At 44.3% G+C, this 16,666-nt stretch overlaps 2 protein-coding genes and 1 pseudogene across 3 annotated transcripts in view; 2 read left to right on the top strand and 1 right to left on the bottom strand.

The window, feature by feature from the left end:
• Positions 1-10,106, top strand: part of LOC123095700 (E3 ubiquitin-protein ligase UPL7) — a 10,554-nt gene extending 448 nt beyond the window's left edge. The window contains exons 2-15 of one of the 2 annotated variants that reach the window (XM_044517249.1): positions 13-135; positions 1,919-2,159; positions 3,320-3,903; positions 4,510-5,490; positions 5,580-5,911; positions 6,298-6,330; positions 6,413-6,502; positions 6,593-6,845; positions 7,486-7,656; positions 7,746-7,838; positions 8,511-8,618; positions 9,239-9,355; positions 9,456-9,545; positions 9,716-10,106. In XM_044517249.1, coding sequence (XP_044373184.1) covers positions 13-135; positions 1,919-2,159; positions 3,320-3,903; positions 4,510-5,490; positions 5,580-5,911; positions 6,298-6,330; positions 6,413-6,502; positions 6,593-6,845; positions 7,486-7,656; positions 7,746-7,838; positions 8,511-8,618; positions 9,239-9,355; positions 9,456-9,545; positions 9,716-9,799 — 3,300 coding nt within the window. In that variant the 3' untranslated portion in view covers positions 9,800-10,106. Of the gene's footprint in view, positions 1-12; positions 136-1,918; positions 2,160-3,319; positions 3,904-4,509; positions 5,491-5,579; positions 5,912-6,223; positions 6,503-6,592; positions 6,846-7,485; positions 7,657-7,745; positions 7,839-8,510; positions 8,619-9,238; positions 9,356-9,455; positions 9,546-9,715 lie in introns of both variants that reach the window. The other variant, XM_044517248.1, reaches the window with a different exon arrangement.
• LOC123095702 (uncharacterized) lies at positions 2,166-3,313 on the top strand (annotated as a pseudogene).
• Positions 10,107-10,157: 51 nt separating the features above from the next.
• Positions 10,158-13,887, bottom strand: LOC123095701 (GDSL esterase/lipase At5g03810). The gene is made up of 5 exons (XM_044517250.1): positions 13,352-13,887; positions 13,092-13,228; positions 12,745-12,978; positions 10,748-11,006; positions 10,158-10,645 (listed from the first exon to the last, which is right to left on the bottom strand). Exons 1-5 carry the CDS (start codon positions 13,614-13,616, stop codon positions 10,452-10,454), a joined length of 1,089 nt encoding a protein of 362 aa, XP_044373185.1. The 5' UTR covers positions 13,617-13,887; the 3' UTR covers positions 10,158-10,451.
• Positions 13,888-16,666: the final 2,779 nt, after the last annotated feature.

Genomic DNA, 16,666 nt, shown 5'->3' with positions numbered 1-16,666 from the left:
GTTACCCCGCAGGTGTCGCTGAGGGGGTCCAGCGCCAGGGAGATCACCCGCGACGCGCTGCTGCAGAAGGTCTCCGAGGAGCGCCAGCTCCGCAGCCATCTCCGACGCGCCGCCGCCGCCGCCCTCACCATCCAGGTACCCGCCGTCGCCGCACCCGCCCCCCCTCCTCAGCCGCCCACACCTGTTGCGTGCGACTACACCTGACCTGACCACCACCCACCAGCTCACCCGCGCGCCTAATTCTGTCTGAAATCCCGAAATCTGATCGCTCCTCATGACCATGGGTTGTTTGCTCAGTTTATTTTGCTATAGACTTTGGTGGATCTGGGCTACGCCGCGTCTGCCTGGCATAAACAATTGATGTGAAGAATTTGGGGACACTGATTTGACTGGCCTGGCCTGAGTCACCTAGGGAGATTTCTGGAATGCTGTTGTAGTTCTGGTTCTGGCCAGCGGTTCGTGAATCCTGAGTACTAACAAAAAATTTAGATGCACATTGAACTAGTAACAAACAATCTTGACCTGGGCACAGGTAGGTTTTAGTGTTGCTGGCGCCGAATCTAGGAGTTGGATTCAGGTTTGCGCACCAGCGTCCTAACGAAGAGACTTGAGATCAGTGGGGTTTTCTACTTTGAAGTTAGAATGAACTCCAGATTCCAGAAGCTGTGCAGAAATCCTAAGACCGTAGTTTCAATTACGCCGCAACCTACCCCATGTTGGATAAACTATTGAAGCGGAACTACTCGCTGAGTTTTTGGTAATTGCATCGCCCTAAAGAGTTTGCTAGGCTTGACTCGCTGTGATTCTCAAAATGTTCGATCGTGAGATCCTACTGAACTACTCAGAAACTAATAATAGGTTTCAAGCAAGAGCAGTAGCAATTCACATTGTCTTAATTAATCTCAAATGACGATTTAAAAAGAAGTATTCACGGTTTCATTGTTCATCCTATTTGTTTATTCACGGGTATCAGAGTAGATGACGTAATTATTATACATAAGAGAGAAGCTTCAATGGTTCTATGGTTCATGGGTATCAGGGTATAAGAGAGAAGCTTCACTGGTTCATCCTATTTGTTTATTCACGGGTATCAGAGTAGATGACGTAATTATTATACACAAGAGAGAAGCTTCAATGTTTCTACTGTGAACGGTGAGCTTGTGCTTAGCTTGAGCATATCGATAATGCTCATACGGCTAGCAGAATCTGATGTTCGTGACTAACACCACGCAAAGACCAGTGATAATGTCAAACATTGATATTGTTAGCCTTTTCATTTTTGTGGCCGACCTTTTTGGCTGACACTGACAGAGGATGAAGTTGTTGGTGTAACTATTCTGGAGAGGGCTAAATAACAACAGATGGATGAGAGATGTACAGCTTTATAGCAGACACTGGGAAGAGGAAGTTCTTGAGAGCTACATGGGGGCAATAGAATTGAACGACATGGCTATGTATCTGCTAACTTCCCTTTATGGGCAACTGAATCGGCACTTGTGGTGTTAACACCTTCTGATTTTTTGTTTAATGTCCCTCTATACAGACATCACTGGAAGGTATTTGATGTTAAACACCTTCTGAATTTTCTAGTAAGTTGATGGATCTGGAGGCCCTAACAAACTGGAATATTTAATAAATATAACGAAGCATGCCTTTGGTGATCTGTCAGTAGATTATTTTATCGTTTATCCTTATAATCATATCCTGAAGCACCTATAAATCTGTAAATTTCATCATGTGTTTTTCTGCCAATCATGAAGAAAAAACATAATATAAAATTCCCAATGTAGTCAAAATAGATGCGACAGCCCTGTCAAAGTGTTCATGTAGAGCTGCATAGGTGTTGTGCTTTGCTTCAATGATTTTGGTTTGTATACTCATATAATGGATTGCCCTGTTACTGTTTTACTTCTGCCAGCGAGTATGGAGAAGGTACCATCTTATCAGAAAGGTTACAGAACAACTTCATGAAGAGTGGGAAGTATTAGTAAACCAGCTTGACATCAACCTGACAAATCAATGGATATCGAGCAAGATGCTTAGGCCATTTCTTTTCTTCATTACTCAGCCATCAAGCTGGTACAAGGGGCAACAGACCAAGACTGTGAAGTCTATCTCAAGATGCTTCAAAATCATCTTGAATAGCATAAACTCAATGGGTATGCCTTTTTACAAATCAAACTTCTGCTTTCAGCGATTCTGGTATGTGTGATCCCTGTATAGTATATAGAATTTTTGATCCCTGTATGGGGATGTCCTAGTTTACAATAAATTAATTTTAAACTTAAGAGAAATAAACTACTCCCTATGTTTGTATATGCGAGGCGTATTTTGACCTACCCAAATTCATGCTTTGACCAATAATTTAATTAATAACATGTGGGCTATGTTTCACAAAATTGATGCCATTGTATTCATATTCAAAATTTCATGATTGTTATTTGGTACTCCGCCAAGGCAACCCTTTGTCGCTGATGCTCTTCGTGATTTTCATTGACGTCCTGAACACTTTGATTCAGCGGGTAGTCAAAGACGGGTTCCTGCAGTGCCTCACTGCCTCACCAACCATCATATTGCCTTGAGCGGTTCCCTCTTTGCCAATGACATTGTCATCTTCTGTCACCTAGACGCTCAGGATCATGGCACGATACATGAGCTGCTTCGTTTATTTCTCGATGTGCTCCACTGCACCGACCCAATGCCAGCCTGCGGCGATGAAGCCATCGGTGACGGCCTGTCCTGCCCCATAACCAATTTCCCCATCCCATATCTAGGGCTGCCGCTGTCAGTTCGGCAAATTCCATCATCCACTCTCCAAGCGCTGGTTGATCGGATCGCAGGGAAGTTCACTACCTGGCGGGCAGGATGTCTAAAAGGGGTAAAGCTTGTGCTGGTCCGACACGTTCCTAGTACCATGCCAGTGCATATCCTCCTGGCCATGGTACTAAATCTGTCGATTTTCAAGAAGATTGACTGTATCCAACTCGAATTCCTCTGGTATGGTCAGTGGGAAATTAGTTGTCGAGTGGAGGCCAATGTTTCTCAACTGACAGCTGGTCTGCTGGCTGTTGGCGCTTGGCTGATTACTGATAGAAGCTTGCCAGCATGCATATTTGAAGATAAAGCAAAATTATTACATGTTTAGTGCAGAATGTGATGATATCAGCATCATGTCAAAGTGCAATATGGTAAATTAGGCTGAGCATAAAAAAATTGAACTTGACTAGATTCAGGTTTGCTGCAAAACACACACAAATTGGGCACACACCTTTAAAAGATGCACTTTCCTTTTCAACTGACATGTATCTTTTCTATGTAGATCAAAGCAAAAACTTCTGTTCCTTTGCTGTGGGTTTTCCAGAAGAGAGGTCTATTTGGCTTTATCAGGCAAAGAAGCTGATTTCGCTGTGCTCTTGCATCCTTGCCAGGTGTGATCATTGTTGTTGTAAGGATGTAAACATGGTTGAAATTAGTACTCTTACTATGCGGTTGGCCATCTCATTAACTGATTGCAAAACATGGAAAAACTTAACAAGTGAGAATACTAGAGCTGCTGATGCCTCTGTAGAGACTTTGATTGAATTTATTGGCACAAGACAGAGTGGTACATATAGGTGTGTGAGGAGATATATAAAATGTTTTGGTCCCCATGTTACCCCAGGGAAGATAGATTCTGCGATTGCACCAGATGACCAGCTCCTGGTTACTGCTAGTGCAGTGACTCTTGCATTGCGCCCTTTCAACTCTACAAGAGCAGACATGGGTGTTGATCTAACTGGTGCTGCAAAGGAATACTTCACACTTATACTCACAATTCCGTATATTTGCAAACGTCTGCCGCCTCTTCTCTTACCTGCTCTAAAACACATATCTGTACTGCAACCGTCTCTCAGCATTTTACTGGTAAGGGTCTTCTAATTTTGATATGGACATAGGCATTTGGTATGCTGTTGCATTAATTTTGTATAGAAGCTTTTGCTTTCCAAGGAGTCAGACATTGAACTAATAAATTCCTGTGTTTCTGACATGATAATGAGTTGCTTTATCCGTGTAGTATTCCTCAATGGTTGCAACTTGAAACCTGTATGATATAGTTGATCTGCTAATATTTTTCAAGTGGTAATTGTTTTATTCTTACTTTTTAGTTATATAGTCTGTTAGTGGTCTATGTACTGCTGTATAATTTTTTATGACACTAGCTATTAAATTTTAATTTATCATGCCAGTGGTTAATGTTAAGTGAACCAGTTGCAAATTTGTGAAAGATATTATTCCATTACCATGTTCTACCCATCTGCAAGTCCCTAGGCCTAGTATTTCTATATAGTGACAACTCATCACTGTGGCATCTTGGTTAAAAAGTTGATTCCATTGTAAGTGCAGAATTGTAGTGTCCTGACACGTTCATCCTTCTAGGGATACAAAAAAGTTCACGATTTATTTGGTGTGATTTTTTTAAATATTGGAATTTAAATGTCGAACTGATCAAGCCATGGCAGGTGGTAGCAGATCTCGAAGGATAAAATATTTGAAGAAATAAGTAAACTGGAGCAGTCAGAGGTTTCTAATGTTGATAACAGTACCATTCCCTACTGTGGTTGGGCTCTTGGAAATCTTATAACTCTAGCCACGGAGCATGATGATTTATCCAATTCGGGTTGCTTCATTCAAGGGCTAGATTGTTGCCTATATGTTGATGCTATTAACTGTATTTCCCAAAACTTACTGAAATGTTTTGAAGAAAGCAAGGGAATGCTTCATTGTATTGATGATAGGGCCACCAATAATACATCAATTACTGAAGAAGCTGACACCAATGATAGCTGCCGCACGAAAACATTGTTTATGGACCTTCTAAAGCCAATTTACCAGCAGTGGCACCTCAGAAAGCTATTGATATTGGCAAAGGAGGATGTTCCATGCGACAGGGAAACCAACCATGACCTAGACCAAAGGCAGGTTAAACGTCGGAGCCTAAAGTTAACAGATATTATATGCTTTTACTATTACATGCTCAGAATTTTCTCTTCCCTGAACCCATCTATTGGTCCATTGCCTATTCTCAACATGCTCTCATTCACCCCGGGATTTCTTGTTGATTTGTGGGGGACATTAGAAATATCAATTTTTGGCCAAACTGGCCAAAAATCACAGGAACCTGAGCATGTAAAACAATTGGCTGGAAGTAGTTCAGGTGAGCAAATATCCTCCACAAGGCAAAGACGGAATACCAAGGACACACCAAAAAAGTGGGCAAATGTGCTCCATAAGATTACAGGAAAATCAAATGATGCAGATGACACCAATTTGAGTGACAGTCTGACTTCTGAGAATTCTAATGATGATGCATTAATTTTATGGGATATTGAGACTATGAGGCAAGGATCTGAAGGTATCGGGAAGGATGTAATGCACATGTTGCATCTGTTCTGTGCAATATATGGACATCTATTACTTGTGCTAGATGATATTGAGTTTTATGAGAAACAGGTAATATTGCCTCATCCACACTCCATCTTTCTGTCTATTTCTCTATACCAATGTATTGATGATGTGCTTTCCCTTCTCTGTTTCCACAGATTCCTTTCACTCTAGAGCAACAACGGAAGATTGCATCAGCACTCAATACGTTTGTGTACAACTCTTTCCTTCAGAATAGTGGAAGCGGCAACAAGCCTCTTATTGACGTGACTGTGAGATGTCTTAATCTACTCTATGAAAGGGACAGCAGACACAGGTTCTGTCCCAGTTCCCTGTGGTTGTCACCCGCCAGAACTGGCAGAATTCCAATTGCAGCTGCTGCCAGAGCCCATGAGGCAGCCTTTGCTAGTTTAGTCGGAACTACTTCAGGAATTCCTACCCGCAGCTCTGTACTTACCACAGTACCACATGTATATCCGTTTGAGGAGAGGTATTTAACTGTCTAGGTTTATTCATTGGCCCTATTATGCTTGTATTGCAGTACATAACTGAATGCATGCACATGGCTGAACCTAAAACAAAGTACTTCTTCTGTAAACCAATATAAGACCTTTTAGATCACTACTTCAGTGATCTAAAAGGTCTTGTATTAGTCTATAGAGGGAGTATATCTTAGTGTATTTTATGGGATTGCTCGATGAGTTGCTGCATCAAATTTTACACGTAGGGCATATTTTTTAGTATTGTAGCAATTTTATCCGATACTAATTATTCTTAACATCATTTGATGTATTTTACTCAGAGTGCAGATGTTTAGAGAATTTATTGAGTTAGACAAAGCATCAAGAAGAGCTAACGGTGAAGTCTCTGGGCCAGGTCCAGGATCCATCGAGATAGTCATTCGTCGAGGTCATATCGTTGAAGATGGATATAGGCAGTTGAATTGTCTTAGATCTAAGCTGAAATCTTGCATTCATGTGTCGTTTGTCAGTGAATGTGGCCTCCCTGAAGCTGGTTTGGACTATGGTGGTCTATCAAAGGAGTTCTTAACTGATCTGTCCAAGGCTGCCTTCAGTCCAGAGTACGCCTTCTGGGAAATTACAAGCCCTTTAATATTTGTGTCTCCAATGCAGAAGCTTTGATACTATTTTTCTTCTTCTTCTTTGAACAGATATGGACTGTTTACACAAACATCAACATCTGATAGTAGCATAATTCCAAGCAGTTCTGCTAAGCTGTTGGACAATGGCATTGATATGATCGAATTTCTTGGTCGAGTTGTCGGCAAAGCACTCTATGAGGGGATCCTCTTGGACTACTGTTTTTCACAAGTATTTGTGCAAAAACTTCTAGGGCGCTATAGTTTTTTGGATGAATTATCAACACTTGATTCTGAACTTTATAGAAGTCTAATGCAACTCAAGGTATTCTAGTATTTTATTATGGTTCCTTTAAAACGCTGATCAAGTTAAATGTTGTGAGCTTTATGGGTATTTCAAAAAGAAATTCTTAGCATGCTGTTCCAATCTTGAAATGTCTAACCATTTAGTATGTTCAAGATAGGTAGATACTGGAACCTCTAGCAGTCAATACCAGGGATTTGAAAGCTATTTTAGGAATAGAAACCGCTCCATGGTTGATCCTGGTTCTCAACAAGTGTGGCGATAGCTCGAGAACCGCAAACATAATTTTGAATTCAAATTTGCAAACCGGTCAAACTGGACAAAGTTAAATTTTGATTTTCGAATCGGAGTGGTCTGGGATTCTCAGGGAGCACCAAATATTATTGACATTTTTCGTCCGTTTTCTGAACCCTAGTCAATACCATGCATTTATTACAATTCAATGATTCATCATATAACTTTGGCAAATGTTTCCTCGTCTATTAAGCCTCAGCAAAATTTGTTGTGGTTTTTTGGATTAATAATTCTGCATTGACTCGTACGACAATGGTAGATCTCCCTATAGATAGACTAAATATGGCATTTAGTGAGGTATCTTTCTGAGTAAAATCTGATGGACACATTTTGACAACAACTCTATACTTGGTTTTCCATCAAACAGCACTATGACGGGGACGTCGAAGAACTTTGTTTGGATTTTACTCTGACTGAAGAGTTAGGCGGGAAAAGAATCGTGCATGAACTGAGACCGGGTGGCAAAAATATCTCTGTCACAAATGAAAATAAATTGCACTATGTTCATGCGATGGCAGACTACAAGCTTAACCGCCAGGTTTGTTACTAAACTCATATTTGTAATGATTTAAAAGCTTTTATTCTGTATCAGTAAGCAATCTTCTGATAAAATCATAAACCCTGCAGATACTTCCGTTTTCAAATGCATTTTACAGAGGACTCAGTGATCTCATCTCACCATCTTGGTTGAGCTTGTTTAATGCAAATGAATTTAACCAGGTAACCCTCTCATTCTTTGTTGATACTACTGAACCTGAATTGCCCTTTACAGATGATCCTCGAAGCGGATTTAAAATTCCTTAAACTGTAATTATAAAGATAAAATTCTGAGATTATACAGTGGGTGTGTCTAGGTCTGTATATCCCTCGGATGCAAATATCAACATTTAAGATCAAAATTATTGAGTTTGCTATATTATGTTACAATTTTATAAATCAAAATTATTGATTGAAATAGTAGAAATCAAAATAGTACTTTAAGTTGAATCTGAGAATACTAATTTTGGGCCAAGGCCCAGAATATTAGTAATCTAGTGATAATGATAAGCCTCGAAAGTACTATATGGTTGACATGTAGGGACATTTGAATATATACACACCCCTTGCTAAGATAGTACACTTATGCACTTAAAAAATTCTTGAATATTTATAGTATAAAAAGTTAAAAACATGTTATATGGTTAGAGTATGTGAACTTTACAAGGAAAAACAGCTATAAGTCTACTTTTTTTTTTGTAGAGCTCTTAATTGCATGTGCACAAATACTCGGTTCTTAAAATATAGTATTTGCCAGCTTCTATTTCTGCTATCGGCGATAGCAATTGCAATTTAGTAGTTTGCATTCTTACGCCCCTGTTTACAGTGCTAATGTATGATTGCCACATACAACAGTTACTTTCAGGTGGATCTCAGGATTTTGATGTTGATGATCTGCGGAACAACACCAAGTACACTGGTGGTTATACCGAGTCAAGTCGAACTGTTAAACTCTTTTGGGAGGTATGTGCAGTTGTCTCATTTTGGCTATTTAACTCGATGCATCACAGACCATGGGGGTCCAAGCTTATATATAGGTACAATCGTCCAAAATCCATTGGACCAATAGACGGCACAGACTTTAGTATTGAGAGGGTGGTGCCCACGTAAATAACTTGCCAGTATATGAGTTGATTAGTAATGAAGTTGCTGATCACGTGACACTAGTCCCCAATCCCTTATTGAACTGCCAAACATAAACTACAAGAAATAGTAGGCAGGCGTTTACAGGAGATATAGTTCTCTTATGTATATAGCTTGATAGCTACGAGAATACTCTTTCTTTTGACCTGCCAGCTTTTCATACTGCTGAAGACTCCGGTGCCTTATGTTATTGCTGTCGCACTACACATTTCCAGGCTATTAGTAGCTTGTGGGCTCTTTTCTTTGTGCTAAAAAAATGGTATCTGAGTGCAATATGATGGCCCATAAATGCTTTGCTGCCCCCGTTGGCATGCAATACACAGAACCATCTGGTATAGCCAAATATCTGTTTTGCTGAGCAACTGCAATGCAAATATAATATCTTATACCATGCTGAATCGAAACGGTCGTAACAGCGTGTCAAGCACTGGAATATGCAGGTTATCAAAGGGTTTAAGCCTACAGAACGCTGCCTGCTACTGAAGTTTGTGACGAGCTGCTCGCGAGCCCCGTTGCTCGGATTCAAGTACTTGCAGCCTGGTTTCACAATTCACAAGGTTCGATCAAGCAGGCCGAGAAAAGCCTTTTGTTTCTCCCTCCCAGCAGCCTGGTTGGTATATTCAAAAGTTCCATGTGTCCTTGTTGCTGTTTACCTAGGTACCATGTGATGTGACCCTTTGGGCTTCAATCGGAGGGCAAGACGTGGACCGTCTCCCATCTGCTTCGACATGCTACAATACGCTCAAGGTACAACCCGCCGTACGGTACCCCTGTCTCGTCTTTGCGCCCTGCTGCTTTCAAAATATGCCGAAGTCGAGATTATTCGGCATCCTAACCTGTCCGAACAGCCCCACATTGGGCATTATTGACCACCACGGCATATAATTCTTCTTCGTTTCTTTGGAAAATCGCTGCAGCTTCCGACGTACAAGCGGTCGAGCACGCTGAGGAGCAAGCTGCTGTACGCGATCAGCTCGAACACCGGGTTTGAACTGTCGTAGGTGGTGGAGGTACGTTTGCCATGCATGCTCTGCCGCTGTGAATAGATGGAGAGAGGCTCAGCGAAATTGTATCAGAAAGCTGAATATCTTGCCGTAAATGTATTGTTGTGCTTAATCACTGATTTGTTTTGGGTGGAGTGGATTGTCATGAGCCCATTGACCCCTGCCTATTTTAGTGTTTGTTGGACCCGGTTTTTGCCTACTTTTGTGGCTGATTTTTAACTACAGATTGTATATAAAATAAGCACAGCGCAAGACGGCGTGCAAATTGATGGAGACTTTCTATCGAAGGACTTGATTTATGAAATTGTTACTCCCTCCGATCCATATTAATTGGCGCATCTTTGAACATCTTGTGTTTCTTGACGCCTTCGTTAAACATTTTATTGATAATAATGCAACGCGGATAACTAAATAAAATTATCAAAAGCCTAGTTTCAGTGCCGCTATATCACATTACGGATCACATTCACATCACACAAAAGCACGGAAACACAGTAGTAGTTGAAAGCAAACAAAACAGCAGGAGAGATGATCCGGTAGTAGAGATGACAAGCAAGAAAAGCCAGGAGGTAAACGGACAGACATGCACAAGACGGTCGGTGCGGTGTCAGAGCGCCATTGGAGCGGCGAGGAAGGACTGAGCAGCTAGCTAGGAGATGAGCTGGAGTCCCTGGAGGAGCAGCGCGTCGGCGAGCACCTTGTTGGCGGCGTCGGTGGGGTGGAAGCCGTCCCAGAAGACGTAGCCGGTGGCGTTGGCGCACGTCCCCGGCGCCCCCTGGTGGCACAGCACCGACGTCTCGATGGTCCCCGTCCCACAGCACGCGCGCCGAGACTCGAAGAACCCTGCGGTGCAGTTCATCCGTCGATCACTTCATCAGTCAGTTCATCAACCATAGACACGTTAGCTAGGCGTACGTACGATCGGACTACCGATCACGTACGTACCGGCGCTCATGGGGTCGGCGACGAGGTTGAGGAGCGGGTTGTAGATGTCGAAGACGACGAGCTTGAGGTCCGAGTGGCGCTTCTTGGCCGCGTCCGACGCCGCCTGCAGCTTGGCGTTGAAGGTGAGGGAGTCGTTGTTGAGCCGCTCCACGCAGCCGCCCCCGCCGCCGCCGCCGAAGAGGGTGACGGACGCCGGCAGGCACCCCATGGGCGGCAGCGACGTCACCCCGATCCGCCGCGCTCCCAGCCCGTACAGCCTCTGCATGCATGCAACCGTTTAGTTCATAGTAGATGTCATTCGATCACACATCGTAGTACTAGTACCAGTACCAGTACAGTACGTTGGACTACGTACCAAGTGATCCAGCTCTTGCCTGTTTGTTTCTTTCTACTCCCTCCGTTCCTAAATATAAATCTTTTTAGAGATTCCACTAGGTGAACTACATACGGAGCAAAATGAATGAATCTACACTTAAATTGTATCTATATACATCCGTATGTGGTTCATAGTGAAATCTCCACAAAGACTTATATTTAGGAACGGAGGGACTACTACCCCAGGTGTACACGGTTGTATCTAGTTTCATGGATCATTTACTGCATGCAGTGGCTGTGTCTCATTACTAGGATCTTGCCGTGTCACTAGTCATAATGGGAGTAACTTAACTAGTAACATCACACATTTCAATACAAGATTGCTTATGTGGCAGCTAATTAATGAGGAGAGAGGGGTTTATGGTAACTTAGCTAGTTATTGTAACATCACATATTTCAAGGCATAATGAGTCTATAGCCTAATAAATGAACTCTTTCATGATACCACTCATATGTTACTACCCACTATGGAGGTAGTAACATAGACTAGTAACATCGGCAAGTTACGGCTCTATGTTACTCCCCACTGTGAGCAGTCAGCGACGTCTTCATGCAGGGAGTAGCAGGGCCGGTCCGCCATGCATGCCGCCGGAGACAATGCATGCGACACGGTACGCCATATTGAAAACTAGTAATGGCGGGCATTGACCGTGGATGCAATGCGAGAACGGTCGCCTTGGCAGGGTCATGTGCGCGCGCGCGTGGTAGTAAATGGAGAGGAGGCATGCAGACGAAGGGAAATGTTGCAGGTTTTGCCTTGGCATGGACGTGAATCCATGGACATATGCGTCCATGCATGGTGCAGATGCATTTACGAGGATTGGTGAGGGAGAAGAGATGAGCACAGCAACAGGAATTGATTCTACGCGCTGTGCTTTCGCACATGGGTGCACCAGACCAGGATGAGTCTGATCAGGACAGGGGCAGCGGAGAAATTACCGCCGCCTCTGGGTGGTTACTGGTTGAGGCCGCCTACATTTGTGATGGGTGAAACATGCCTGTACCGTGCCCATGAGGTAGGGCTAGTGTTCCACACTGCTCGTCAGAAACCACCACCCATGTTGGTTGAGCAGCGGAGTTACTGAGGCCATTGAATCCCTCCCTGCGGTCCTATCCATCCATAGCCCCCATGCATAGGCGCCCTTCTAGTTTCAATCCATTTATTACACACTCTACTGCAGGTTATTCAATTGCCTGTCTACTCGAGATTCAAGTTTCACCATAACTCTCACTCTACACTCTAGTGCAAGGAAATATCACCACCTTTTAACTAGATTGGCTAATTTGAACGATGACTCACTATGCAGTAACCTCAGCATGCATTGCACCAGCACGTACTATATATTGCTTTGCAAAATGTTCTGAAATCCAGAATCAGTTTACCCCCCTAATTAACTAGCTAGCCAGGAAATAACTTGATTTTATCTAGAACTAGAACAGTCGAACAACTTGGTGCCAGCAACTGAGGGAGATGGTTAAATTGACCATGCATTTTCGATTCATCTAGTACTTCCATTAATTCTACCAAGAGCAAGATTCATGAACATCACATTTGTTTTTGCGGCCGGGGAATGAACGCCACTTGCTGCTTAGTGGCTGGTGATTAATTAGCACTTAGTTACCTCGACGAAGGCCGTGAATGGCTGCATGAGCGCGTCGGCGAACTGGTCGGGGGTGTAGGCGGCGGCCAGCATGGCGTTCACGTAGTAGTTCTGCACGTAGTCGCTCGTCCCGGCGCTCACCACGTAGATGGACCCGGACGTGAGCGCCGCCGCGCGCTTCTCGCCGGCCACCGCCGCCACCTTGGACTGGTACTCCTTGAAGTAGTCCAGCTGCCGCCCCAGCGAGATGGCGCCCTGCATCGTCCATTCATGCGCCCGGCCGTGCATGTCACCGTGTGTGCGTGCATTCATTTATTTTACACACACCTAGCTCAGAAATCTGATGAGATGAGTTGGTGACGACGTACGTAGAGCGCGGCGGTGGCGTCGAGGTAGCCGGCGGCGCCGGAGGCGAAGTTGGCGCCGTGGAGGAGGGTCCTGTTGTCGCTCTGCGCCTCCTCGCTCAGGTACGCCGGCGGGTACGAGCTGAGCCCCAGGCTCTCCACTGCGGAACAGTTCACCAGGATCGACACGTACGCACGCCATTAATTTCGTCATTATCTCATCCATTGAACCATCGAAGAAGGTGACAAGAAAACTAAGAGGACGGTCGGAGGTGAATGCGTACCGGTGTAGTCGGTGGCGAGCTTGCCGTTGCAGAAGCGGCCGGTGGGCGCGTGGGTGGCCGGGAAGTCGCGGCCGTAGGGCGGGAAGTCGGCGCGCACCAGCGTGGCCAGCCGGTTGTTGTTGCCGGCGTCCACCACCGAGTCCCCGAAGATCATCACGCCCGGCACCAGCGCCTGGCCCGCGCACCCCGCCGCCCAGAGCAGCACCAGCAGCAGCGGCGCCCACGCCACAGCGGCAGCCACCGGCGCGGCCATCTGGCGGTGCATTTTTCACGTACGCGCTAGTTCGATCGGCACACAACTAGTAGACGGGCGTGGTTTCGGAGGAGAACCAGGCGGTGGGTAGTAGATGTAGACCGACCGTGGGGGCGCTGTGCTGCTTTCGGTTGACAGACGCGGGCGGCCGGCCGGTGGTGTGGGTGCGAGCGTGAGTGTGGGTGAGGGTGGTTCTAAAGGAAGAGGCCGGAGGAGGGTGAGAGAGGGACGCGTGTACCGGTCAGTGTGGATCTCATCTGCGGTATTCAAGACCGATCGAGTTACTGCTGCCTTGGGATCGGGGGAAAACATTCATGACACAAATTAATATCCTAGAGGTGATAGACCTTTGGATCGGAGTAGGCTAGTAGATCCGGTGAACCTACCTTGTGCAGCAGCGGATGAACTCGAGCCGGAGGCCATCGTGATGCTAGGGCACACGGCGATGGCAGAGAGTAGGCGACGGTGGTGGAGCTTCCCGTGAGCACCGCGCTAACCCTAGATCGGTAGGGATTGTAGGTGGGGATTGTGGCAGCGATTAACCTCGTGAATAGCGCCCCGGCCCCCACCTCTGTTTATATAGCGCGGGTCACAGGGGCCCACCAACCATGGTTTGGTTGGGCGCCCCCGATCAGGGCGCGAGTCAGGGGCCCGTTCGACCCGTTGGGCTCGAACGGGAGAGAGATCAACCTAACATTCTCCCCCTTGATCTCAACTTTACTTTTAACTTTATACTTTCTAGTTTATCTGTTTCATCACATATTGGTACATAGAGCATGTTTCATCGTCACGGCTTAATTGCCGTTAGAATCATACAGCTACAACATACGTTATGTTCAGAAACAAATTCTGTTCCTTTTGGGCCTATCCAGGAATCATAAGGCTTTCCCTTAAACCCATGCCGGCTAAGTGTTCCTTGAACACATTGGGTGGTAAGCCTTTCGTTAGCGGATCCGCAAGCATATCCTTTGTCCTTATATGCTCGAGACTTATAGTTTGATCCTGGATTTTATCTTTCACAACATAATACCTTATCTCTATTGTTTTGGCAGCATTACTCGACTTGTTGTTGTGAGCATAGAATACTGCGGGCTGGTTATCACAGTACATCTTTAGTGGTTTGTGAATGCAATCTACCACTTTCAAGTGGGGTACAAATTTCTTTAGCCATATCGCCTGCCCCGTGGCTTCGAAGCATGCTATGAATTCTGCATACATCGTGGATGATGCAACTATCGACTGTTTGGAGCTTTTCCACGAAATAGCTCCCCCAGCGAGGGTGAGTATGTATCCTGACATGGATTTTCTATCATCTCCGTCCCCCGCAAAATCTGCGTCTGAATACCCTTTTATCTCTAGGGAATCACTTCTCCTGTATATTAGCATGTAGTCCTTCGTGCCTTGCGCATAACGCAATGCTTTCTTTACCATCTTCCAGTGCTCTAGGCCTGGATTCTCTTGATATCCACCGAGTACCCCGGTAATAAAAGCTAAGTCAGGGCGAGTGCACACTTGTGCATACTGTAAGCTGCCAACTGCCGAAGCATATGGTACTGCTTTCATTTGATCGATCTCATACTGGTTCTTGGGACATTGGAATTTCCCAAAACTATCGCCCTTGACTATTGGAGCAGGTGTGGCTTTACTCGCATGCATATTATACTTTTTAAGAACCTTTTCTAAATATGCTTTCTGAGATAGTCCTAAGACTCCATTGTTCCTATCTCGGTGAATTTCTATGCCCAAAACATATGATGCTTCACCAAGATCTGTTATGTCAAAATTTGAGGATAAGTATTTCTTTGTTTCTTGTAGTAGACTAACATCACTACTAGCAAGCAGGATATCATCCACATACAAGATTAGGAAAATATATTTCCCATTTTTAAACATTGCATAAATGCAATTATCCTCAATATTTTCTTTAAATCCAAAACTTTTAATCGTTTGATTAAACTTTAGATACCACTGCCGAGAGGCTTGTCTTAATCCATAAATGGATTTCTTCAGGCGGCATCCCATATTTTCCTTGCCTTCCATGATAAAACCCTTGGGTTGTTTCATGTAGACCTTTTCTTTTAAATCACCATTCAGAAATGCCGTCTTAACATTCATTTGATGTAACTCTAAATCAAAATGAGCAACTAATGCCATTATGATTCTGAAGGAATCCTTACATGAGACTGGAGAAAATGTCTCAGTGTAATCTATCCCTTCTCTTTGTGTAAATCCTTTTGCCACGAGTCGTGCTTTATACTTTTCTATATTCCCTTTAGAGTCATACTTAATTTTGTAGACCCATTTACAGCCTACTGTTTTGGCTCCTTTGGGAATTTCCTCCAAGTCCCAAACATCTTTGGAACTCATCGATTTCATCTCGTCTTCCATTGCCTTCATCCACTTCGATGAATGAGGGCTTCTCATGGCTTCTTCATATGAGGTGGGATCTTTTTCCATATGGACCATTTCTGTGTTATAAACTTTAAAGTCAGTAGAAATAGCTGACTTTCTTGGTCTTGTAGACCTTCTAAGGGCCTCAGTTTCTGGCACATTTTGTGCCTCAACTTCTGGCACTTCTTCTAAAATTTGCTGTTGCACCTCCCTTTCATGCTCAACATCGGGTTCAGTCGGCTCCTGACAGACAGGTTCCGGGTCTTTCCCCATAGCTGTCATGGGTGGAGTTGCAACTGGTAGTGAGAAAAATGGCTCCTGAATCATCGGATTAGGTGCATGCACCCTCTTCTTCTCAAGATCAATTTTCCGAGCTACCAAGCTCCCCCTCATCATTTCGTCCTCTAAGAAGACTGCATGTCTCGTTTCTACAAACTTTGTATATCTGTCAGGGCAGTAGAAACGAAAACCTTTTGATCTGTCTGGATAGCCAATGAAGTGGCAACTTACTGTTTTGGTATCTAACTTTGCGATGTTTGGATTAAACATTTTGGCCTCAGCAGGGCACCCCCACACCCTGAAGTGTTTAAGGGAGGGCACCCTTCCTGTCCATATCTCGTACGGTGTTTTGGGCACCGACTTGCTTGGTACTCTATTGAGAATGTGAATGG

Source organism: Triticum aestivum, chromosome 4D (genome assembly GCF_018294505.1).
Source record: "Triticum aestivum cultivar Chinese Spring chromosome 4D, IWGSC CS RefSeq v2.1, whole genome shotgun sequence".
NCBI lineage: Eukaryota > Viridiplantae > Streptophyta > Magnoliopsida > Poales > Poaceae > Triticum > Triticum aestivum.
Note: the sequence above shows the minus strand (reverse complement) of the source record. Positions and strands in the feature narration are given on the sequence as shown.